Source organism: Rhinatrema bivittatum, chromosome 2 (genome assembly GCF_901001135.1).
Source record: "Rhinatrema bivittatum chromosome 2, aRhiBiv1.1, whole genome shotgun sequence".
Classification (NCBI taxonomy): Eukaryota; Metazoa; Chordata; class Amphibia; order Gymnophiona; family Rhinatrematidae; genus Rhinatrema; species Rhinatrema bivittatum.
In genome coordinates this window covers 58850951-58877155 of record NC_042616.1, presented here as the reverse complement: position 1 = coordinate 58877155, position 26205 = coordinate 58850951, and the positions used below count along the sequence as shown (strand labels likewise).

Below are 26205 nucleotides of genomic sequence, written 5' to 3'. Positions count from 1 at the left end.
AAAAGGCCAAGCATTCCTGCACCCACACTTCGGGTCGGGAGCAGAAGGCATTGGATGCCTTGGGTAGGAAGGTGTACCAGGGCACTATGTTAATTGCTCATATCACTTCCTCCCAGTTGTACATGACCCAGTATACTCAGAACCTCTGAAGCAAGTTCAGGAATTATCTGAGCACCTTGCCAGCAGCAACAGGACGCTTTTTTGGCAGTTGCTCAGCAGGGCCTGGTGTGTGGTAAACACGAGGTGCGATCCATCTACAACGATTTTGAGATGGTAGCTAGAGAGGCAGCAGTAGGCATTGGCGCCTGTAGAATCACGTGGCTCCGAGCCTCTGATCTCTGACCAGAGGTCCAGGAGAAGCTCGCGAACCTGCCCTGTACTGGTGAGAGCCTGTTTGGGGATAAGGTGAGAGATGCTGTGGCTCAATTGAAGGATCACCATGAAACCCTTCAGCATCTCTCAGCCAGTACATTGGACCCGCCATCCTCTGCCAGGAAGTCTTTGCATCAGGGCTCCAGGAGGTCCTTTTATCGCCAGAGAAAATACTATCCTCCTGCCTCGCGCGCTTGTACTTCCAGGATCACTGTAGATAGCAACAGACCCCCATGCCTCAGCCGGCACCCCAGCCGGGCCTCACTACTGGGTTTTGGCTGGCTGCAGGGGAGCATAAGCCTTGAGACTGTACCCTCAACGCCAGGCCCTCCGGTCAGAGGCCGGCTATGGTTTTTTATGCACCACTGGCCCCAGGTTACCTCGGAGCAGTGGGTCTTGTCCATCATCATTCGTCGAGGGTACCGGTTGAACTTCCAGGGTGTTCCCACAGACTCTCCCCTTTGGCCTTCTCGGGGCCGGTCCTAGCATCAGGAAATACTCTAAACGGAGCTCTCCACCCTCGCAATGGCCAGAGCAGTCAAACCCGTTCCTCTGTGGCAGCAAGGGCAGGGATTCTACTCACGCTATTTCCTGATTCTAAAGAGAACAGAGGGACTCCATCCTATTTTGGATCTGAGAGCCTTGAACAAATTTCTCAAAAAGAAAAATTCAAGATGGTCTTGCTGGGCACCCTAATTCCCCTCCTGCAAAGAGGGGACTGGCTTTGCTCCCTCGATTTAAAGGACGCATAAGCCCACATCGAGGTCTTCCCAGGTCACAAGTAGTATCTGTGTTTCCTGATGGGTGAGAAATACTTCCAGTACAGGGTGTTGCCATTTGACCTTGCTTCGTCCCTGCGGATCTTTACCAAGTGTCTGGCAGTAGTGAGTGCGCATCTCCGCTGACTGTGGGTGCATGTGTTCCCCTATTTGGATGACTGGCTGGTCAAGAGCGCTACCCAGGAGGGGGTGCTTCACTCTCTGTGTTTGACCATTCAGGTGCTGGAGTCTCTTGAGTTTGTCATCAACTTCCCGAAGTCCCATCTCGCCCCATCGCCTCAGTTGAGCTTTATTGGTGCCCGGCTAGACTCTGCTCAGGTCAAGGCATATCTTCCCCATGATCGGGTGCTTGCTCTTGTGTCTCTGGCGAGTCTGGTCCACCGAAGCCGGCATGTCTTGCCACGCCTTTTGCTTCACCTTCTGGGCCATATGACTGTGTCTGTCCATGTTACTCCTTGGCTTGGTTGCACATGTGCAGGGCTTATTTGGCCCTGCGGTCTCAGTGGCAGCAGGCCACCCAGGACCTCAGTGTGCGCATCTACATTATGCCACCTCTCCAGATCTCCTTGTCTTGGTAGGAGAGGCTACCCAATCTGGAGCAGGGTGTTCCTTTTCAGTCTCTCCCGACTCAAGTTGTATTTACCATAGATGCATTCACCCTGGGTTGGGGCGCGCATATTGACGGCCTCCGCACGCAAGGTCTGTAGTCTGCTCATGAAACTCAGTGCCAGATCAACTTCCTGGAGCTGGCCGGGACGGAGAATGTGGTGGCAGACTGCCTGACTCAAGCATTCCAACTCCACAAGTAGTCCCTGAATCCAGCAGTGGCAGATCGCATCTTCCAACTTTGGGGAATCCCAGATGTGGACCTCTTTGCCTCCCCCTGCAACAGCAAAGTGAGGCACTTCTGCTCCCTGTTCAGGGGAGACAAAAGGCCAGTCTCGAATGCCTTTCCCAGCCATTGGGGCAAGGACCTGTATGCGTATCCTCCGCTTCTCCTGGTGATGAAAACTCTCTTGAAGCTCTGGCAGGACAGGAGAACATGATTCTCGTTGCCCCTCATTGGCCGATACAGGTTTGGTTCCCGCTCCTGTGGAATCTCTCCGTCAGAGAACAGATTGGTCTGGGGACCTCCCCTGACCTGATTACGCAGGATCAGAGCAGGCTGCGCCATCCCAACCTCAGGGAGTTGTTTCTTACTGCCTGGATGTTGAAAGGCTAGTCCTGCAGCCCCTTAACCTCTCTGATGATGTGTCTCGGGTCCTGGTAGCTTCCAGGAAGCCTTCCACCAGGAAGTATTACAGCCTGAAGTGGAAGAGGTTTTCCGTCTGGTATGAGGGCCATGGCTTGGATCCGTTCACCTGCTCCACTCCGAAGTTGCTTGACTACTTGTTACACTTTTTGGAGGCTGGTTTAAAGACCAATTTAGTCAAAGTACACTCGAGTGCCATCAATGCTAATTATCAAGATGTGGGTGGTATGCCCATCTCCATGCAGTCCATGGTGGGGTGGATTATGCAGGGTTTGCTTCAGCTGAAGCCACCCGTGCAGCCTCCTGTTGTGTCCTTGGTCCTTAACATGATGTTGACTCGACTCATGCAAGGTCCTTTCGAGCCCTTGTGCGCCTATCACCTGAAGTACCTGACCTGGAAGGTCATTTTCTTGGTTGCAGTCACTTTGGTCCACAGGGTCAGCGAGCTTCAGGCATTGGTGATGTATCCGCCCTACACAAAATTCTTTCGTGATAGGGTGGTCCTGCGTACTCACCTTAAGCTCCTGCCTAAGATGGTGACTGATTTTCATCTTAACCAGTCAATCGTTCTGCCCACCTTTTTTCCCAGGCCTCATTTGCACCAGGGCAAATGGGCTCTGCACAACTTGGATTGCAAGAGGGCCTTAGCTTTCTGCCTCGAGCAGACAGCAGGCTACAGGCAGCCCACACAGCTCTTCATCTATTTCGACAAAAATAGATTGGGAGTTGCAGTTACCAAGCAGACACTATCAAACTGGCTGATTGTATTTCCTTCTGTTATGTGTGGGCGTGCCTTCAGCTTGGAGGCCACGTCAAGTCTCTCTCTGTAAGAGCCATGATGACTTCGATAGCCCACTTATGAGTGTTACCTGTAGCCACAATCTGCAAGACTGTGACATGGAGTTCTCTCCACTCATTCGCCGCCCACTACTATCTGGACAGGGATGGCCGACATAGCAGCTTTAGCCAATCTGTCCTTCAGAATCTCTTTCAGCTGTAGAACCCAACTCTTCCTGCCTAGGGCCCATTGTTCTGGTTCAGACTGTCTCCTTCTGTTAACAGCACCGTTGTTTTTTGTGCCCGTTGGCACCCGGTTAGGAGCCTGTTGGTTCTTTTTGCTCGGGAGCAGCCTGTAGCTTGATATTCACCTATGTGTGAGGACTGCCTGTCCTAGGAGAAAGCAGAGGTGCTTACGTGTAACGTGTTCTTCTAGGACAACAGGATGTTAGTTCTCACGAAACCCTCCCACCACCCCGAGGAGTTGGATTTCTCCTATGTTTATTTTATTTTTTCGTAATTCTATGTTACGAGACTGAAGAGGGACCCTGTGAGGATAGTGGTATGCTGGGCATGCCCAGTATGCCAGTTAAAGTTTCTAGAAATTTTGACATTTTTCCGTGCCAGGCTCCATTCAATTATATCACCCATGTGTGAGGACTAACATCCTGCTATCCTTGGAGAACACCTGCAACTCTACTTTCTCTCTTCTGTCTTGGAATTTTATGTCATGTATGCACTTATACTTTATGTAAAAGCAGATTTGACTGTATACAACTTGTTAAATAAGATAAAATAAAGTGGACCAGTTTTGGAAAAACAGTTTACAAAATCACAGCATCCTATATAAAGCAATTAGAGCAGGGGTCCCCAAACTAATGGTCCCTTAGGCTACATCTGGACCAAAGTGAAATTTTGCTTAGCCTGCCAAAGACTTTCTTGCCTGTGGCCAGAGTAGCCTGCAGGGCAAGGTTTACATTTTTTTTTTTTTTTTTTTTTTTTAACAGAGTGTAGCGAGGGAAGCAGAAAGTGTTGGCAAGGTTCCCAGCTCCCACTAGTAAGTCAGTGTCTTGTGCGGTGCCAGGGAAGAAGAAAGAAGTGCTGGTAGCAGATGAAAAGTGACTGTCATCCTCCCTTAAACACACACACACACTACCAACACACGTTGGGGCTGGACCTGCGGCAGCAGGAGATGTAATTCTTTTCAAATCAGCTCCTGCTGCAGACCATCCTGCGGCAGCTGAAGAGGACAATGCCGTGGTGACTGCCTGCAGATCCCATCCTGCTGGCTGCCGAATTACGAGAGAGGCCAGGCAGGCCTCCGCAGAGCCCATCCTGTAGTGGCCAAAGAGAGAGGAAGGACTTGGTGGGCCACCAGTGGGATCCCATCCTACTGGCTACTGAAGAGCAAGATAAGCTGGGTGGGGCCACCGCAAAGGCCCATCCCTTGGCTGCTGAAAAGAGAGGGAGGACCAAGCTCAAGAAGAGACCCAGGTTCTAAGAGCATGCATGTGTGGGGGGGTGTGGGTGTGTGTCTGGGTGGGTGGAGGGATAGTTGGGGAGGGGGGGGGGGGAGGGGTTGTGTACACTTTTGAGCAAGCCTGAGTGGGGTGTGTGTCTGAGATGAGAGAAGAAGGGTGAGAAAGGGGAGGTAAGAAGAAAGCAAGAGTGTATAGGCAGTATGAATGAGAGAGACTATGCCACAAATGAATGTCCCTGCCATTCACCCCCTCTCCTCTGTCACCGGGGGAGAGATACACATGGTAAAGAAATGGGGGGGGGGGGGGGGGCAGGTGGTAGGGTCGCCAGCTTTCTAGAAATATGTTTACCCAAGCCGCCATACCTCTGCAGGAACCCTGCCATCTATCTCCCCTCTTCTGCAGCATTTCAAATCATGGAAAGATGCCAGACTGCAAGGGACAACCATCCTGCAACACCTCCCCCGGCCCTCTTGTTGGTTTGAAATCTCACATGCGGCCCTTCTTTTAAAAGTTTGGGGACCCCCTGGATTAAACTTTCCATTTACAATATAATTTTTTTGCATGGCATCATGGCTGCCTGCTCCTTTCAGGGTTCCAGCTCAGCTGGAACTTGTCCCATCTGAGACTCTGGCATCTCGAGCCTTTCTTCACAAGTATTCTGGGAAGGGGTAGGGGGAGGCCTTTCCCTCTATTTTTATTCCCTCTTCCTTCTCTGTTGCCCACTTATTGCCCTGACAGTTCTCAGAAGGGCTTCAAAGACCAGAGCTCCCTTTAAAAACTCAGTAGATTTCAGCAGTGTGCATGTCCTCAGACTCTCTCCACGGGAGAGGCATCCCTAGCTCTGCTGGCTCAAGAAGCAAAAAGCCCACAGCATTATTCTTATCACAGTCCATGGGAGCCTCACTGTTAATGCACACCTTTTTCCTTAAAAATAAAACAGGAAATTCTACCAGCTTTTTCCTTCACGCATTGTCTCCCTGTTCCCGTGCATGCACCATCACCACATACATGTAGGTTACTGCCCGATAAGAAATTATCCGAGTACATTCAGGTTGACTTAAACATGCATGTTCAGCCTTCTGTGGTTAATATTTGGAAGCCCAGAGGTGGGATTCCACAATGCACAACTTTTCTTACTATTCTGATATTCTGGTGTGCTTGGTGCAGGTGTTCTCATCTCCTGTGCCAACTGAGAGAACTGAGATAGAAATGCCAGTCGACTGGCAAACCAGATGGTGCTCTTGGGGAGGCACTAGACAGAGCCTTAGAACTACTAATCTAATTCGATTTACACAGTGGGAAAAGGGACATTTTGGAACTGGTTTTTATAACTGGAAAAACATGTCAGTGGATGGAGGAAGATTCCTCCTCCTTTAGCATTATTATTATGTGATTTGTATTCCACTTTTTCAGGCACTTTAAAACAGATTACATTCAGGGACTGTAGGTATTTCTCTGTCCCCAGAGGACTCTGTTTGTTTGTACCTGAGACAATGGAGAGGAAGTGACTCGCCCAAGGTCAAAGGGCATGGCAATGGGATTTGATCCCTGACTTTGTCCCACCTCCTAAGCCAGTTCCCTCTCTCATTCCCTCCCTTCTCTTTCTCTCCCCAACACACTTCATCAAAAGGTTCGGTACTATCTGCTTCTGCTGCTTTCATCAGTTTATCTTCCCCAGCCAATCACATCCTCTTTTCATGCTGTGTCTGCTTCCTGGGTCAGATTCATGGCTGTTGGGAACTGTTACCATGGCAACAATTGACAGACCAAAACTGTATATTTATTTTGATTGGATTTCCTGCCTTTCACACATTACAATTCGTTATACGTGTGTATATGTATATAGTGGGAAGTTCTAGCACCCCACAACACTCCAAGGGAAAACTGTAATGAAGATACCATGTGTTTGTTGGTATTTATCAAGCTAGAGGATTCAGGCCATATACATAGGGCAGGGAATTCCTGGAGTTTTTTTTTTGTTTTTTTATGTGCTGTAGCAAACTTGGATCATGCCAAGGGAGAGAGAGTAATTGAGTCATACCATAGAGAACTAGTGGGAGCACTACAGTGCTAAAATTCTGTTATAAAGCACAGTATGTAAACATAGTGATAAGGTATGTAGATAGCAAACAAATGCTTACTTAGAAGATTGTACAGACAGAGCCTGTGGCATTCAAGGAATGTGATCTGTATGTAGAAAGATCTAAATCTAAAGATACAATGGAAATGCAGTGATTTCCCTACAGCTGTGTTTAAGCGGCATACAAAATTTTTTTAAATAAATAAGAAGTGTGTGGTAAACGTACAGACAGATTCCCCTAGTGTGTAGCAGCTGATGGGACGTAACATAGTAATGATGGCAGAAAAGGACCAAATGGCCCATCCAGTCTGCCCAGCAAGCTTCTTATGTTAGTATATATCGCGCCATGCAGGATACCCCATGTTTCTCTCAAGGGCAGTAACTGCTGCTCCATGCTGGTTACCTCAAAGCCTTATGATAGGGGTAGTAATATTTATAATCAATCAAAACCAAGCAACTGTCAAACTCAAAAACTACTGCTAGCAACATTTTTACTGGGTGAGGAGCCTTCTTGAAGTTCAGACTATGCTGCTTGACATTCTTTGCTTTGGGACTTGGCCGTAGAAGCCGTCCTGTGCATTTTCTCTTATGTCTTCTTGATAATTCAGATAATGCTACTTAACATTCTTAGCTTTGTGACTTTGGCTGTAGAAGTCTACTTGTGCTTTTTCTCTCATGTCTGCATGTCAACACCTCAGACTGTAAAAGTCAGGGCCCATGTTTATTTATTTATAGCTTTTATATACCGACATTCAAATGAATATCATATCGGTTTATTTATTTATTTATTTATTTAGGTCTTTTTTATACCGACACTCATGATACCAATCATATCGTATCGGTTTACAATAAACAGTGGTGCAATAACATTAAAATTAACAACTTCGTGAACAATAGGCTAGGAGAGAGGGAGAGAGTGAAAAGTTACAATAAACAGGGGTACTTGAACTGGGAGGAGGAAAAGCCAGAGTAGTGGCTAGCATAGAAATAGGTAGTATTTAGTCTCAGAAATAAATAATATACAGATATATACATAAGGCTATAATAGACTCTAGTATTCAGGACTGAATGTAATCCACTATACATGGTATCCTATACCTAGTTGTAGCAGTAGGGGATGTCATAGATCGGGGAAGGCTTGTAATACATACAACAGGGGTAACAAATTAACAGATGGAAAGAAAAATGATAGTTACATCTAACAGGTGGATTCGTAAGGAACGGGGTAGAGAGAAGAAAGGTCAGAGGGACCCAGAGAGAGGAAGATGGATAGATTAATCGTAATTATATTACATTACATTATTTATTTATTTATTTAACAGTTTTATATACCGAAATTCTTGTAAGGGGTTACAAATCAGTTCGGTTTACATTGAACAGAAACAGTGCTTCAGTAAATGAAAGCAATTACATTGAACATTAACAGAGCTTCAAAAGAGAACAATTACAAAGAACTAAGGATTCCGATAAGAATAATATATTATTAACCAATAAAACAAGCAGATAACATTTAACATTTATACAGAAAACAGTGTCTCGGAGAGAGTAAATATAATACACACGTGATAGCAGAGGCTAAGATCTTGAACTACGAAACAGAAAACTAGGGATTGACGCAACAGTGGATTGCACCAAACTAATATCATGGAACAGAGGGGCATATAAGGGTGTCACTGTACAATATAATAAAAAGCTAGTGGGGTAATGATTAGGTATGTACATTACATTAACAGTAAGTTAATGTAATGTTAAAGTTAATGTTACATAACAGTAAGTTAATGTAACAGTACATTACATTAACAGTATGCGGTATATTACATTACATTAACCGTAAGTATATTACATTATATTACATTTCATTACAATCTCTAATACAAGGCTAAGTGGTCAGGGGTATGATAAGATTAAGTAAATGCTTGATCTTATCAAACCATGTTGGATGTTGTCTGTATCCAGTTCCCCCCGCTGCTGTCGAAGGAGGGAGCGATGTTGCAGGTACGTCCAACGCATCAAGGCTATTGATTGAGGGTAGTAATCCCCATGGTTTCTGTTAAAGGTAGTAACTGCCACTCCATGAGAGTTATCCCCATGCACCCTCATCTTCATTTCTGTCCTCTAGCCTTTAGGGATCCACAGTTTTTTATCCCTTGCCCCTTTGAATTCATTGACTATTTTCTTCTTTGCCACCTCCTCCAGAAGGACATTGCAAGCATACACCACCCTCTCTGTGAAGAGTCGTCCCCACTGGAGTTCATTTTGTGACCCCTAGTTCTACTGTTTCCTTTCTGATGGAAAAGGTTTGAAGTTTGTACATCATTCAAACCTTTCAGGTATCTGAAGTTCTGTTTCATATCTCCCCTGCACCTCCTCTCTTCCAGGATAGAATTGTTCTGCCTCTCATGAGGTTCTCCCTACCATGTGTGGATATAATAGGGTCTGTTGCCTATGTGGACTCCAGGAACAGACTAATTTCTCTGTTTATTCCCACTCTCTGTACAGTGTATAGATGTAGCTTCGTGCTGGTGTGAATTTGGTAAATCAGCATCCCATATTCTTAACCTGTCCAATAAGTTTATTTTTTCATCAGTGTATGACAGTCAGAAACTCCAGAAAGGTGATTATATATAATTGTTAAATTGTTTCCATGTGCTTTAAAATATTTGACTTCGTAGTTGATTTTGGACCTGTAGTAAGTTTGTTATGTGGTGAGGGGGGTGGTGGAGTTTGGTTGTTTTAACCAAGGACACTTTCAACTTACAATTGCCTGCTTAACAAGCATCAATATTTTTTTGGGAAAAATGTTTATTGAATTTCAATTAATACAGTAACAATAAAACCTTATAGCAAAGCATTTAAACATAGAAATGATGGCAGAAAAGGATCAAACAGTCCATCTAGACTGCCCAGCAAGCCTATGATAGCATCAAAAGTATCAGGCTTATTGGTTAAGGGGTAGATTTTAAAAGGAGCGCGCAGAGGTCACGTGATGCAGTGCAGGGGAAAGACGTGATTTTTCCCTCGCAGCGCCGACCCTCCCGCATCCATCCCCATCCACGGCTATTTTAACCCAGGCACTTCACGAGGAACTGTGAGAACTTGCTCTGCACGCTATTTGGGCTTGGTGTGTGACATGGCAGCCCGGCTCAAACAAAAGGACAAGGAAAAAGATAAGCCGCGCGGTTCGGAGGTGCAAGCCAATATGGCGCCAGTCACCCCGCCCCCACCGGCTAAGGTGGCGATTTCCGAAATAAAAACCGCGATATCAGAACTGTTGGGCCCCGAACTCAAAAGTATTTCGACCAAACTTACCGAACTTGCCTCGGCATTTGCGGGGTGTGAGGCGAGATTTTCTACATTGGAACAGCGGGTGTCTGATCTGCAGGACGGGGCGCAGACAGTAGAGGCTGAGGTCGCAGCACTCAAAATGGTGGTTACCAAGCAGGCAGACCGGCTTGAAGATTTAGAAAACCGGTCTCGCCGGTCGAATCTGCGGTTCCTGGGCCTCCCGGAGACTATACCTGACCGGGACCTAGTGCCTTTCTTGGAGGGTTGGCTGCAAAAAGAATTGGGTCTTACCCACGCGCATGGGCCCCTACGTATAGAACGCGCTCATAGGTTAGGCCAGAAACGGGCCTCTGACCAGCGGCCTCGCATCATTATTGCAAAAATTTTTAATTTTGTGCATAAAGGGGAGATTTTGCAGGCTACCCGGGCAGGCAAGGCGTTAATGTATGAGAATACGAAGGTCATGGTGTTTCAAGATTTTTCAGCCGCCTTGTCAGCTAAACGCCGTGTCCTAGCCCCAGTGTGCACCCAACTCATCAATTCGGGATATCGGGCCACGTTAGTGTATCCGGCTCGATTGCGGGTAGTCACCCGTGAAGGTGTCAAGTGGTTCACGGAGCTGGCGGAGGCGCAGGAGTTTGCGCGTGCTTCTAATCGTGGGAGCGCTCAGAATTCTCTTAACAACAGTGCGGACCCGGACTGACTGTACTGGAGCTGGCTGGATTTCTGCCGGATGCCTTGGCCTTGGTTGGCTGAGTTTTGGTCCTTGCCCATTGTTTCTTACAATTTTTTTTTTCTTTTTGTTTCCTTGCAGTTGTATGCGACGGACCTGCCTATTGCTCTTTGGTTCAGGACCCTAATTCCGGGGTTCAAGTTGTTGGACTGTCCTACAAGTTCCTCAATTTCTGGTTTTTCTATTATCTTTATGATTGTGCCTTCCTCTGGGCCTCTCAGGTCCTACTTCTTTTATCTGTTGACTGGATGGGGCTGGAATGTTGGGATAGGGGGGGTGGGTGTTTGTGTGCATGGTGGTGGCTTCTATTCGTGTAAGCCTGGATTGGGAGGGGATGGGGGAACGGGGGGAGGGTAGGGGAAAGGTTATTTTTTATGTTTGGCAGGGTATGGGTTCCATGCACATTGATCCGGAGGTCCTTTTATGTTATGACACAGGGCTGTTTTCACAGGGGGGTTTTGGCTGGGAGAACCTTCCTGGTTCTGATACCTGTTTATTCATTGGTATGTCTGTAAATTTCTTAGCTCATGCCGGTTAGTGGACTTCGATTTATGTCTTGGAATGTCTGTGGCATAAATTCGCCCATTAAGAGGTCAAAAATATTGAATCACCTTAGAAAGAAACAGGTCCTCCAAGAGACCCATCTTACCAATGTAGAACATGCCAAGCTCCGCAGAGGTTGGGTGGGGGATGTATATTATGCTTCGGCCTCATCTAAGTCCGCAGGGGTTGCCATATTATTTGGTAAAAATGTACCCTTTACTATTATGCAGGAGTTAAAGGATCCACAAGGTCGTTATCTGGTATTAGTTGTAAAAATCCAAAATGTTTCCATCATACTGTGTAATATATATGCACCAAATAGTGATACTGTGAGTTTTCTGCGTGCGTTGCAGGGGTTACTGCTCCCATATTTGGACGATTTCATTATTCTGGGGGGGGGATTTTAATGCTGTCAGGAATTTACACCTCGACAAATCCACGATTAGCCCTAGGGATCGGGTGCTTAGCAATAGTTTACTACAGCTCGAGCAGTCTGTTCGTCTTCTGGATGTGTGGAGGATATTACATCCTACAGAGAGGGAATTTACTCACTTATCTCGAGCCCATGCGACTTGGTCTCGCTTAGATTATTTCTTTATAAGTGATAAACAGTTCACTAAGGTTAATGATGCTTGTATTGGTGATATTACGCTCTCCGATCATGCTCCAGTTTGGTTGGACGTGCAGGTCTCTCCTTCTGCACCTGTTAATCGGATATGGAGGTACCCTTACTTTTTGGCAGATGATAGTTCCTTCCAGGACTACTTACGATTACGTTGGAAAGATTATGCGACTCTTAATGAGGAGCATCAGTCCACCCCGGTTCTTTTCTGGTATACGGCCAAGGCGGTGTTACGCGGAGATATCATCTCCTATGTTGCGCGCCGCAGGAAAGTCCTGGATCAGAGTCTTCTTACCTTAAGTACTAAATTGCAGACTCTTAAACGGCGTTTGGCTTGCACTAATCTCCCGGGCGATAGGGAAGCTTACCGGGTGGTGCAGGGGAAGATTAACACTCTCCTTCACCAACGGGAAAGAAAGAGTCTCCTCTATTATCAATATCAAATGCATAAATTTAGTAATAAGTCGGGCCGATTGTTGCATAACTTAGTGAAGGCGTCACGCACCTCTAGACACATTCCAGTAATACGAACGACTGCTGGCGACCTGCATACTGATACTACAGCAATTCTTGCACAGTTTCAGACATTTTTCTCTAGCTTGTATACTACAGAAGGCTGGCACCCGGAAGTTTGTGCTCAGTTTTGCGAGCGGCTGGATTTGCCAGTCCTCACGCTGGAACAGAAGGCGAAGCTTAGCCGCCCTCTAGAGCAGGACGAAGTCCATCGGGCGATTTTACAATCCAAACGTTTTAAGGCGCCGGGGCCCGATGGGTTCACGGCGGAGTTTTATCAAAGCTTGGTGGAATTCGTCAGTCCCGTTCTAGCTCAGACTTATCATACCTTAATTGCCTAGGGTCAATACCCCCTCCTTGTTAATCAAGCTCATATCACACTCATTACCAAACCGGGCAAGGACACTACAGCTTTAACCTCCTACAGGCCAATCTCGCTTCTTAATGTTGATCAGAAGATATTGGCAAAAATCCTAGCTGATCGGCTGGCTGACGTGCTTCCTACACTGATTGGGGAAAATCAGGTGGGATTTGTGCGGAAACGCTATGCTTTAACTACTATTCGCAAGATTTTAGCGGCCATGGAAATGAGTCAATCGATGGAGGAGCCCTATCTTCTGATCAATTTTGATGCAGAAAAGGCCTTTGACCGAGTGGAGTGGGGTTACCTTTTTTTCATTTTGCAAACGATGGGGTTTGACGGCTGGTTCCTCGATGCTGTTCGGTTATTGTATCATGAGCCTACTGCGGTTATTGTTGCTAATAATGCTCACTCTGAGGTTTTTTCTATTACACGTGGTACCAGACAGGGGTGTCCTCTTTCCCCGTTGCTCTTTCTCCTACAGTTGGAACCTCTGTTACTGACTATTTTGAATACTGCGCAGATAAGGGGTATTCGCATGCACACAGAAATTCTCAAATATGTGGCTTTTGCTGACGATGTTATGATTTTTTTGACCAGGCCCCAACGATCTCTAACTCCCTTACTGCAGCTTTTTGATCACTTTGGTAGCTTTGCCGGCCTTCGACTTAATCCTACCAAGTCTGAAGTCTTGGCCTATCTGGCCACCCTTAGAGAAGGTTGGCCGGGTGCCTTTCCGTTACGGTGGGCTGACGGGTCCCTACGTTACTTGGGGGTGATCCTCCCCACCTCCCCTAACAGTCTCTATGTGGCTAATGTTAAACCCCTACTTCAAGTGACATTGGATAAGCTCCGCACCTGGCAAGGTTTGCCACTCTCCCTCTGTGGCCGTCTTAATTTATTCAAGATGGTGCTCTTGCCAAAATGGTTGTTTCTTTTGCAAAACTTACCTCTTTTACTTAAGCGCCCGGATATTAGGTCCATTGATAAAGCCCTTCGTAATTTTCTTTGGAAGGGAGGGAAGGCACGAATATCGTTGGTGGATCTTAAAGAGCGGTGGGGGGAGGGAGGTCTGGGAGTCCCAGATTTGCAGCTTTACAATTTGGCATGCAATCTCCGTCTTCTTCGGGATTGGATGCTTGATAAATCTTCCTACGTACACCTCTCAGCGGAGTCAGCATTGGTTGCACCCCATGCTCTCTCCTATGTAGTTCAGGCTCCCTCCCAAGGGCTCCCCTCCTCTATCCTTCATTCCCCGTCAATTGAACCATTGAGGGAGACTTGGCGCATAGTCACAAAGTTATTGAAGGTCCCTCGGGTGTGTGTCCCGCTGTTGCCTATACAGGGGAATAGTGCCTTTCTCCCTGGCTCCCAGACTAAAGGGTTTCAAACCTGGCGGACCCTGGGTATTACTAGGTTGGGCCACGTAATTGACGATGAGGGTAAGTTGTTGTCATTTCCTGAATTACGATCTAGGTATCGCTTGGATCCCTCACATGTCTTTTCTTACCTCCAGCTTAAGCATTATTTTCAGTCGTTACTGTTAGAGCCTGGACCGGTGGAGGTCTTGACTTTATGGGATAAAGTACTGCGTTTTAATATCCAGCAGGTACCCAGGCTGTCTCTGTATTACAAAATTCTAAAATCCCTCACGAAACATGAACCATATGCCATGCTGCTTGAACGCTGGAATAGGGATGGGCTGTTTGCTCTCACAGCTTCTATTCTGAAGGCAAGTTTTGGCCGAATTAATCAAATAACCGTCAATATGTATTATAGGGAGATGCATTTTAAGTTCTTGCGCAGGGCTTATATCTCCCCATACATTGCTTATCGCTCAGGGTTGACCCTCAGTGCGCTTTGCAGTAAATGTCAAGGAACTGTTGGGCATTTATCCCATTCCTTTTGGGCCTGTCCTAAGGTTCGTCGATTCTGGGGACGCATTGCGTCTTATTTAATGGACCTGTTGGGAGTTAAATTGCCTATAACGCCATTACTTTTTCTTTTTGGTCATTTTCCCCGTATCTCTTTAAAGAGAGGTCAACGTCTTCTCATTCACAAAGCGTGTATGGTGGGGAAAAAAGTTATATTGTTGCATTGGCGGGACTCTAATGTTCCGTCTTTTTGGACTTGGCGCAACCAACTTCACCACTTGTTACGCCTGGAGGAACTGGACTCCCGAGTGGATCCCCGCTCTCGACGGCAGTTTTTGCTGATTTGGGACCCGTACTTGCAATCTCTGTCTCATCGCTCCCGCAGTTTGGTCGTCAACGATTGCTGAGGTTGTCATAGCGGTGACTCTTGAGGACATTTACTACTGGCTGGACTTACTGAAGGCTTGACTACGTGCATGGTTTCTACCCTTGGACATTTGTTTATACGTTTCTGGTGGGTGGGCGGGTGGGGGGGAAGGTTGCTGGGTATCTGTTGGGATGTTGTTATTGCAAGGTCTGTGTAGAAGTCAGTACACAACTTCTCCAGGCCGCTATCTTGACTGTAACTCCTGTCATTGTTGGTATCCATAATAAAAACCGTTAACAATAAAAGGAGCGCGCAGGCGTACATGTGCACGTGCTACCCGGCGCGCACACATGTATGCCCAATTTTATTACTTCCCCCATTCCCTTCCCCCTAGCCTGACCTTCCCACCCCTTTCTCTAACCTTTCCCCCCCCCCCAGCCCTACTCTAAACCCCCTAAATTTTTTAACATACCTTTTGCGCCTGCCTATAGGCAGGCACAGGTTGCACACACTGGCAGCCTGCCGGCACGCGATCCTCCAATACAGCAGTAATGGCCGCTGTGTCAGAGGCCTCTGACCCCGCCCCCTCCCTGGACCGCCCTGCCCCCTCACCACCCCTTTAGTAAAGCCCTGGGACAGACGTGTCCCGGGGCTTTACGCGTGTCGCTGGACCTTTCTAAAATAGGTCCAACACTCGTAACTCCCTCTACGCGCGTAAGGCTTTTAAAATCAGCCCCTAAGAGTAGTAATAGCCACATAAGCAAGTTATTCCCATGCTTATTTGTTTTCCCAGACCTTAAAATTTAATGTTCTTGTTGGTTGCTTTCTGAATCTATTTCCCCGTTTCCTTTTTTCCACCTGCCATTAAAGCAGAGAGCATTGAAGTTGCATCAACCGTATGAAGGCTTATTGGTTAAGGGTAGTAACCACCACACCAGCAAGTTACACCCATTGCACTCTTTTCTTCATTTCCATCCTTTAGTATTTAGAGATCCACAGTATTTATCCCATACCCCTTTGAAATCTTTCACCGTTTTTGTCTTTTCCACCTCCACCGGAAGGGCATTCCAGGCATCCACCACCCTCTCCGTGAAGAAATATTTCTTGACGTTGGTTCTGAGTCATCCTCCCTGGAGTTTCATTCCGTGACCCCTAGTTCTACTGATTTTTTTCCAACTGTATCATATCTTAAAACTGTTAAAAAGTAATTTCCCATTTCTCCTCCTCTGTTACCAAAACCTCGTTAAACTGTCTGTGAACTGATGTGATGTGCAAACGAACGTCCGCATAAAAATATTTAAATAAATAAATAAATGTCTCCCCTGTGCCTCCTTTCCTCCAGAGTATACATATTTAATTTCTTCAACCTCTCCTCATAAGTCATTTAATGGAGACTTCTCACCATTTTTGTTGCCCTTCTCTTTTGTCCCTTTTGAGGGACCTTTTGTCACCCTGACTCTGTCCCTTTTGAGATATGGCCTTCAAAATTGAATACAATATTCCAGATGAGGCCTGACCAAGGACCTGTACAAGGGGATTATCACCTCCTCTTTCTTACTGGTTATTCCTCTCTCTTTGCAGCCCAGCATTCTTCTGGCTGTAGCTATCGCCTTGTCACATTGCTTCGCCATCTTCAGCTTACTAGACACTATCACCCCAAGGTGTCTCTCTTGCTGTGTGCACAACAGCACTTCACCACCCATCACATACAGCTCTTTTGGATTACCACACCCCAGATGCATGACTGCACTTCTTGGCATTGAATCCCAGCTGCCATATCTTCGACCACTGTTCAAGTTTCCTTAAATCACGTCTCATTCTCTTTACTCCTTCCGGCGTATCCACTCTGTTGCAGATCTTAGTATCATCCGCAAATAGACAAAATTTACCATTTATCCCTTCCACAATATCTCTCACAAAGATGTTGAACAGAACTGGTCCCAACACTGATCCCTGTGGTACTCCGCTTAACACCATTCTGCCTTCAGAGTGGGTTCCATTTATAATCACATGCTGTCTTTTGTCCATCAACAAGTTTGTAATCCAAGACACCACCTTGGCGCTCATTGCCAAGCTTCTCATTTTATTCACAAGCCTCCTATGTGAGACCGTATCAAAAGCTTTGCTGAAATCCAAGTTGATCACGTTGAGTGCTCTTCCTCGATCCAATTCCTTAGTCACCCAATCAAAAAAATCAGTCCGATTTGTCTGACAGGACCTTCCTCTGGTGAATCCATGCTGCCTTGGGTCAAGCAACCCACCGGTTTGTGAATAGTTCACTATCCTTTCCTTCAGCATAGTCTCCATTAATTTTCCCACCACCAAGGTGAGGCTAACTTACCTGTAGTTTCCAGCCTTCTCTCTGTACCCACTCTTGTGAAGCAGGACAACAACTGCTCTTCTCCAGTCTTGCGGCACCAATCCTGTTTCCAGGTCCTTCAGCGGACCCGCCAGCGCATCTCTGAGCTCCTTCAGTATCCTGTGATGTATCTCATCAGGCCCCATGGCCTTGCCCACTTTGTTTTCCTAGCTTTTCCCATACATTCTCTTCTGTAAATGGAGTTTTGTCTACTCCAACCCCATCCACAGTCTTGTTAACTAGTGATGGTCCTTCTCCAGTGTCTTCTCTAGTGAACACCGAACTGAAGTATTTGTTTAATATTTCAGCCATTTCTTCGTCACTCTCCCCCCGTTGATCTTTGTCTCCTTTTAATTTCACTGTACCACTTGGGACCTTTCTCTGATATATCTGAAAAATATTTTGTCTCCTCACTTTACCTCTTTGGCAATCCTTTTTTACACCTGACCTTTTGCTTTCTTGATTTCTTTTTTCGTCTCCCTCAGTTTCACCAGATATTCTTACCTGTGTTCCTCTTTTTGGGATCCTTTATATTTCTTGAATGCTGTTCTTTGTGCTTTTATTTTATCAGCCACCTCCTCTGAGAACCAGATTGGTTTCTTATTTCTCTCACTTTTGTTTACTTTTCTAAAATATAGATTTGTAGCTCTTGTAATTGCTCCTTTCAGTTTGGCCCACTGTTGTTCCACCTCTCTCATTTTCTCCCAGTCTTCTAGTTCTTCCTCCAGGTATGTCCCCATTTTGACAAAGTCCGTTATTTTGAAATTCAAAACTCGGGTCTTTGGGTGACTTCTCTATATCCCATTTGCGATATCAAGCCACACCATTTGGTGATCGCTGGTGCTGAGGTAGGTTAAGCAATACTTCAAAACATATCACCAACTCTCTTTTCCCATTCTCCTCAACATTATACTAGAAGGAATTTTCACATTAAACAATTTAAAAATATTAAAATAAATTAAATAAGTTTTTCCATTTTTTTTAAATTTATGCCCATTTTAAAAGGTCTGGTAAAAGTTGGTGCTCTCACTGTAAGCTTTGGGTCTTGTCATGTGGATATTCTGGCCAGACTGCACATGCGCAGCAGATAGTGTGTATATCTGAGAACAATTTAATTAGTCCATTGGGGGTCAGGGGACAAAGGCAGGGCAGAGAAGACTTGCAAGTGGATGACCAGATGCAATGCCATCAGGAAAACCATAGTGGAACCTGGCACCCTCTGGCGTCATATGACGATCTAAGGATATTTCAGTTTGACACACTTACAGAGTTAAAATTGCAAGGGAGGGAGTTTGGGGTGGGCAGTAAGAGCTGCCATTTAGGGTATTTGGATTTTCTGGTGAGTTCCTGTGTATTTGTATGAAGTGGGTCCTGGGTAGGGATAGGTTGGAATTGGTCTCATAAACCTGCGTTTCGTGTTTCACCTTCTGGTGATGCATTGCTCAGGAATGGGGAAGTATGCTGTAGAATTTCTTCTTAAAAAAACAATACACACTCTCTAATAAAGTGGAACAATTTCCAAGGAATGAGGGAAAAGCTACAGTATGGTGTAGACAAGTAATAACTGTAATTAGAAGTAACTGAAACCCTTGCTATATAGACAAAATGCTGGGGCATGCTACTATGGTTTTTAAGCATATTCTTACAGCTATGTGGCATTTGCTTTTATCCAGAATGTCTTTCCTAAATCTTTCTGCCAGTGATCAGGAACGCATTTCATCCCACTCCAGTTACAGCTTGGGATTTTCTTACTACTTATTTATTTAAAATTCACTTATGACCTGCCTGCACCCTTCAGGGTTCGTGGCAGAGTATAATAAAAGATAAGAACAAGTTAAAACAAGAACACAGTCATACAGAAAATAACAAGACAGAGACCCAAGCAGGCTTACGGTTTGCAAAGTCTAACTTGTGGGATAGTTCAGAGTTGTCTGAGGAAAATTTACAGGAGATGCCTCAGCAGGCTGATGCAATATAAAACCTGTGGGAGAGTCGGTGCACCGAGGCCAGCGCCCACTCTCCCGATGCGTGCCCAGGCACCTCTCCTGGGCGCGAGATTCTCTATTTAAATTAGGGCCCGCGCTAATAAGGAGGTGCTAGGGACACTAGTGCGTCCCTAGCGCCTCCTTATTAGTCAAAGCGGCGGCTGTCAGCGGGTCCAACAACTGACGCTTAATTTTACCGGTGTCTGTTTTCGAACCTGCTGACAGCCGCAGGTTCGGAAAACGGACGCCGGCAAAATTGAGTGTCCGTTTTTGAACACGTCGACCGGCTGGCAGATATTTTTTTTTCCAAGAGGTTTTTGGGTATTTTTTATTTTTGGGGCCTCCGACTTAATATCGCTATAATATTAAGTTGGAGGGTGTACAGAAAAGCATTTTTTTCTGCTTTTCTGTACATGTACCTGGAGCTGTCTATGGTTAACGCCTGCCTTTGGGAAGGCGTTAATTTCTGAGAGTAAAATGTGCGACTTGGCCGCACATTTTACTTTCAGTATCTCGGGTGACTAACTAATAGGCTCATCAACATGCATTTGCATGTGATGAGCGCTATTAGTTTATGCAAGTTTGGCCGCGTGTTTTCAAGGCGCTATTACCCCTTACAGTATAAAGGGTAATAGACACGCATCGAAAACATGCAGCCAAACAGGTGCTAAACGGTGCGCTTGGCTGAGCACACAGTACTGAATCGGCCTGTCGGTCAGCTGTTCGGGCAGCAAGTCTTTGAAAGTGGCTGAGAAAGGGAAGGTTTATAAGGCCTTCCTGAAATATTTCAGAGCTTTAGTATTCCATAGGTGTAGAGGCAAAGCATATTACAGATAATGCCCTAAATGTCCTGCCCTAAAGCCTTAAAGATGTGGATAGAGCCTGTCTTGAATGCTGCAATATGTTAAATGTTTGTTTTCATAACAAGCTAGCCTGTGTATTTGGAAATTAAAAAAAAAAATTAAAATAATTACTTGTTAAATGCTTTGAAGGTGCAGAGTTCTAGTAGCTGCATTTATCCTTGAGAAAACTAAATTCTTTGTTAGCTGTTACATAACCTTTTCTGGGACAAGCATAGGAATTATCCGTAGAAGATTATATAAATGAGTTAGAGAGTACACAGGTCCCTTCTCCAAATGAGCTCATCAACATCATCGTGTCTGGATAATTCTTATGTTGGTCCCAGCCTGCAGAGAATCTTATTCCGTCTTGGAAGAACAATAAGATATGATTCAGTATGACTTTCTCTGTATTAGTGTTTTTTTTTGGTCATGCTTATTCTGGTAATTTCATGCTTTGTTTTATTGCACCGTCTAGTGGAGGAGAAAGTGAAGGACCAGCTAGAAGCCGCAAAGCTAGAGCCTGTCATTGAAGAAGTGGTAGGTTAACTATGTTCTCCATAATAAATACATTTCCTGATGCCTCTTATTTGTCTTGACGGTCTCAAATGTATCTGTACAGCCTTATGAACATTTAGTAGCACTACAGAAAATAATTTTTTGTGTGTGCAAATCTTTACCTATTCACTCTTCTTCTGAAAAAGCTTTCTTTGAAATTTCTTCTTTTTTTTTAGGACTTGGCAAATCTCGCCCCCAGAAAACCTGATTGGTAAGTGTCAAATGTTTGCTTTTATGTTTAGTTTAAAGGTTGGTTTACTTGGGCTTAAGTCTTTCTCCGTTGACATGTAGGACTGAATTAGCCATGACATGTGGGTGATAACATCCGACAGCGCCAAATGGATCTATCTCTCTTAGCTCATAGAGCTTTTGCTCTACTGAGCAGCACGAGATTGAACCCTTTTTCTTTAACTTATTTTTTTCTAATTTTGCTTTCTATTTTTTCTTTTCAATGATATTGTTAAAGCTGTCTCACTGCCTTGGCAACCCTTCAATAGCACTTTTCAATGCTAGGAATTAAAAAAAAAGATATGTACAGTTCTAAGAAGGCCACACTCAGCAGCTTCAGAGACTGCTTGTGTGGCAGAAAGATGTCTTTCATCAAGAGACACAACATTTGCTATCAGTGTTTGGGGCCAGACTACAATGCACCTAAATGTTACCATTGTGGTCGATGTCTCCTAGGACTCAGAAGTCCAGAGTCTGGAAGATGGAGGATTACTCAAGTCAGTGAAGAGCTAAAGTTAATCGTTCTCCTGGAGTGGAGCCTTCTTGAGCTCCCCTGGTGCTGAGTTTAGCAAAGTAGGATTGGGCAAAGTGCGGAAATGCCATTCACAGGAGTTCTTGAGTTTTTCACAGGCCTGTTGGGGCTTGGTGGTGCACAAGAAGAAACACCAAGTGTCAGAGTCAGCAGCACCATTGAGGCTAAGGTTGGGCTCTGCGCATTCAGCTCCATCACCATATTGAGCCTTGGAGCCATCGGCCTATTAGAGCTCTGTGCCAACAAACCACTTGACACCGTCGATGCACCAGCTTTCGGAACACAAGCATTCATGCCATTGACATAGTCAATGCAACGGACCTCAGTTTAACTGATGCAGCTGTTTATCACAACATAAGAATTAACCCCATCTCATTCAATGTACTTGAAGAGGGCAGGATGCCCCAAAGGAGATTTGCTTTACTTACCATTTCCTATCTCCAGGACAATATCTCTGAGGGTTTTGGAATAAGGGCTTTGCCTGTAGACACCAGACCCAATATGTTCTGTGCTGTCATTGTTTTCCATGCATCCACTGGTCCAGTTGCTCCAGGAAGGTGCCACCTTTAGGAATCCAGTGGGAGTTTCATAACAAGAAGAGTCTACATTGGATTTGGAAGATGATGTCATCCCCCTCAACTCCTGGCAAAGGACACAGCAGCTCATAGACCAGGTAGCAGAGTTGGTGAAGATTTTCTTTGCCATGCTTGCAGCTAGGGACAAGGAGGGTAATCTTCAATCTCTCCTGACCAGAGTATTATTTGTTCTTCCAAGGGGGAGTACCTCTCACTACTATGCTGAGGAAGGTCGCATCAAAGATCCCAGAGGTGGAGTCTAGTTCCTACCATTCTCTTGCTGCAGAGTCCAGCCATTCTGAGGACATGCCTCAGGAATATTTCTCTCTGAGATGACCCAAGGACCTTGTCCCAGTTGCTTTTATCATCATTGGGATCCTGGGTAGTGTTCCCTTACCCTTCAGTTTGGAGGAAAGATTGATGGGCATTCCCTTTGATTCCCTACCTGATTCTCTGGAGCATTCTTCATTACCAGAAGACTTCTCCTATTTCAAGTTCTGGGGTAAGCTGGAGAAGGCCCAAGGAGTCTGTATTCGCAAGGGTAAGGACTCCCACATGGAGGTTTAGATTTTCTCCACATCCTGGAAACTCCAGCTTAACCCGCAGTTATCCTGGTGCATTTGATCCTGTGAGTTTTACAAATAATGTGGGAATATCTGACATCCTGTTCCCAAGCCAGGAAGTTGGACCTTAAGTACTCTAGCTACCATAACAACTGGTCATAGTGGAATTGGCACTGAAATAGGCAAAGACAACAAGGATTTTCTCCAATACCCCACCAGGCAAAGACCCTAGAATCTTGGATTACTACAGGAAAAAACTTTTTCAGAGCTCAATGCTCGCATTAGGGACCACTAATTTTATATGGTGCAGTACTTGCATGATTGCATTGAGAAGCTGAAGCCACTATTGGAGTTGGGGGAAGGAAACCAGTTGGGGTATCTGCAAGCTCTTTAAGACACAGAGGAGTGTGAACATTTTTTTCGCTCAATATATGAATCATTTGATACCACAGTCAGATCATCGGCAGCAGCAGTCATTGGAGCATGTGAAATTGCTTGGTTGAAAGCCAATAGTCTGCGAGAAGACATGCATTTTAAGTTGACAGATATGCAGTGTTCTGGGGTAAATCTTTTTGAAGACCAGCTCAGAGAAATGGTTGCCCAAATCAAGGCGCATCATGTTGCTCTTCAGTCTCTCTCAATGGACTCTGAGTAACTGTCCTCATTGAGATGTCCTTACTTTACTTTTAAGCGCTCCTGCTTCCAGAGGCACCCTTTCTGCCAGTTCCATCAGTTTCATGCACACCATATGCTTCTACAGCAACAGCTTCTGGCTTGCAGATGTCAATGGGAGAGACCACAGGTGAAAGCACCGCAACAAACCTAGCCTAAATCTGAGCCTAGTTTTTGACAAGTCTCAACTCTTAGGCCTTGACACCTCCAGTAGAGGGGAGGATCAATCTGTATGGTAGAAGATCACAAAGCAGGGGTGGTTCTATAATGAGGCAGGGTGAGGCGACACCCCCCCCCCCCCCCCCCAAAAAAAATGCCCCTGCAGCGTCTGCCTCATCTGACTCAATGCCTCACGTTACCAGAGTGGCATGAGCATCCCATGTCACTGCGGTGCTCCTCTTCTGCCTCGTGATGCACAGCTTCATTGAGCATGCGGCAGTGCTAAAGCCCTGCTCAAATTGTGCTGCTGCCTGGCTATTGAAGGAAGCGATAGAGATGGTGAAATTTGGGTTGTCTAGTACTGACCACGGCACTGCTACTGTTGTTGCTACTACTGGCTTGGCGTGAAAAAAAAACAAAACAAAGGGTAAGGTCTTGGCTTTTCACTCCTCAGCTACTAAGAAAGAGACTCCACACCTTAAGCAACACAACTAGGGTTGCCAACTGTGCGGAGCTTCACATCAGGATGGGGGGGGGGGGTGCGGGTAGGAGGGTAGTCTGCTCCCACTCTGCGTGTTCTCTTTGCTGCTGCTTCTTTTTTGCTTCTGTATGCTCTGGCTGATGGTGCCCCTCTGCACTTTCGGAAAAGAGCAAAACAAACAAAAATCTAGCAAGGTCTTTGGCCTAAAGAAGAGAAGAAGTCCCGTAGGGCCGTTTGTGGCCTCCATCGTTGCTGTCAGCCAGAACAAAGAAAAAGACCCCACAGAACGGTCGGCAGATTCCCATTTTGCCGATGGTGGCTGATTGCTGTAGCAGAGTGTTTTTTTCCTCACAAGTGGTCTTTAGATCAAGCAATGGCAGACAGGTTATTTAATTTTATGGTTGCCTGTCGATCAATTTGTTCACATCGGAAGTCAATAGAAAGGTGGAAAGATTCTGGTCCATTCTTTGAAGCAAGTTCAGATAAACTCTGGATGCTTTTCTCCTCAAAAATGCGATGCAGATTTACTGTATGCTTTTCTGCCACTTCCATTAGTAGCCAGAACAGTGCAGAACGTGCTCAAGGATCAGGCAATCTTGATCGTAATTGCTCCAGCATGGCCCGGCCAAGTGTGGCTTTTGTACCTCATCCAGTTGTCAGTCAGCCTTCTGATCCCTCTGGGTTATGTTTTGACTTTAACTCAAGAGGAGGATTGTTTATATCATTGAAAACTTTCCTCTCTCAACTTGAAGGTGTGGTTACTGAGCGCCCACTAATGGCTTCACTATCATTAGCCAAGGAAGTTGAAGACTTTATGGTTTCTGCCAGGAAGCTTTCAACCAGATTACTTACATTGCTTGTGCCTGGGCCCTAAGCGATATACATAGCATACATAATTAGTACAAGATTCAAACTTAAGACAGACAAAAATAAGACAAGCTAATTTAAGGCGAAAGCAACCATTGCCAAGGTCGTAATGGACCACCTCCATCCTGTCTCAAAATGGACAGAGGCAGTCCAGAGAAGGGCATCCAAAATGGTGGGGGGCGGGGGGTCTCCATCAAATGACTTATGAGAAGAGGTTGAAGGACCTAAAGATATATATGCCCTGGAGGAAAGGATGTGCAGGGGAGAGATATGATACAGACCTTCAGATACCTGAAAGGTTTTAATGATGCACAATTGACAAACCTTTTCCGTTGGAAAGAAATCAGTAGAACCAGGGGTCACATAATGAAACTCCAGGGAGGAAGACTCAGAACCAACGTCAGGAAATATTTCTTCATGGAGAGGGTGGTGGATGCCTGGAATGCCCTTCCGGAGGAAGTGGTGAAGACAAAAACAGTGAAAGAATTCAAAGGGATAAACACTGAATCCCTAAAGGCTAAAGGATGGAAATGAAGAAAAAAGTGCATGGGCGTAACTTGCTGGAACGGCGATTACTACCCTTAACCAATAAGCCTGATGCTTTTGATGCAACTCCAACAATGCTCTCTGCTTCAGTGGCAAGAGATAACAGGGAATTGGACTCAGACAGCAATAAATAAGGGCCCTGACCTTTGCAGTTGGGAAACTGTTAAGTATGGGGGTGACCTGACGGCGTGGCAGATACTACCATAAGCTTGCTGGGCAGACTGGATGGATCGTTTGGTCCTTTTCTACAATCATTTATATTTTATTTTTATTTATTTATTTAGAGTTTTTATATACTGGCATTCATGATAAAATCACATCATGCTGGTTTACAATTAACAGGGTGTGTAAGCAGAACTTGAAAATGTAACAAGTGACGAGAAACATTGAAGTTACGATAAACAGGGGTTAATCACAACTGGGTAAAGAAAGAAAGGCTATAGGAAATTAACATCAGGATGAGCAATTATTTACAGTGTTCTGAAATGACTGACTATGGTTGTTGATAAATTGAGATTTAGTTGGGCTCTGGAAAGGCTTGTGTAAACAACCAAGTCTTAAGTCTTTTTCTGAATGTTGGAAGGCAAGGCTCTTGTCTGAGATCAGGTGGGATGGAATTCTATATCACAGGTCTTGCTGTTGAGAATGCCCGATCTCTAAGTGTTAGATGATGAGTGGTTTTGGTATGTGGTACCTGTAGTGATCCTCTGTATGCTTCTCTAATGGGTCTGGAAGAGGTATGTTGTCTGAGTGGGATATGTAGGTGTAGTGGAGCATGGTGATGGATGGCTTTATAGATAAT

The 26205-nt window shown here is 45.4% G+C and overlaps 1 protein-coding gene across 1 annotated transcript in view; it reads left to right on the top strand.

The window, feature by feature from the left end:
* CCDC12 (coiled-coil domain containing 12) overlaps window positions 1-26205 on the top strand; it is a 181297-nt gene that overhangs the window by 122392 nt on the left and 32700 nt on the right. Inside the window, exons 4-5 of the mRNA XM_029588228.1 lie at window positions 20701-20762; window positions 20957-20991. Coding sequence (XP_029444088.1) covers window positions 20701-20762; window positions 20957-20991 — 97 coding nt within the window. The remainder of the gene's footprint in view (window positions 1-20700; window positions 20763-20956; window positions 20992-26205) is intronic.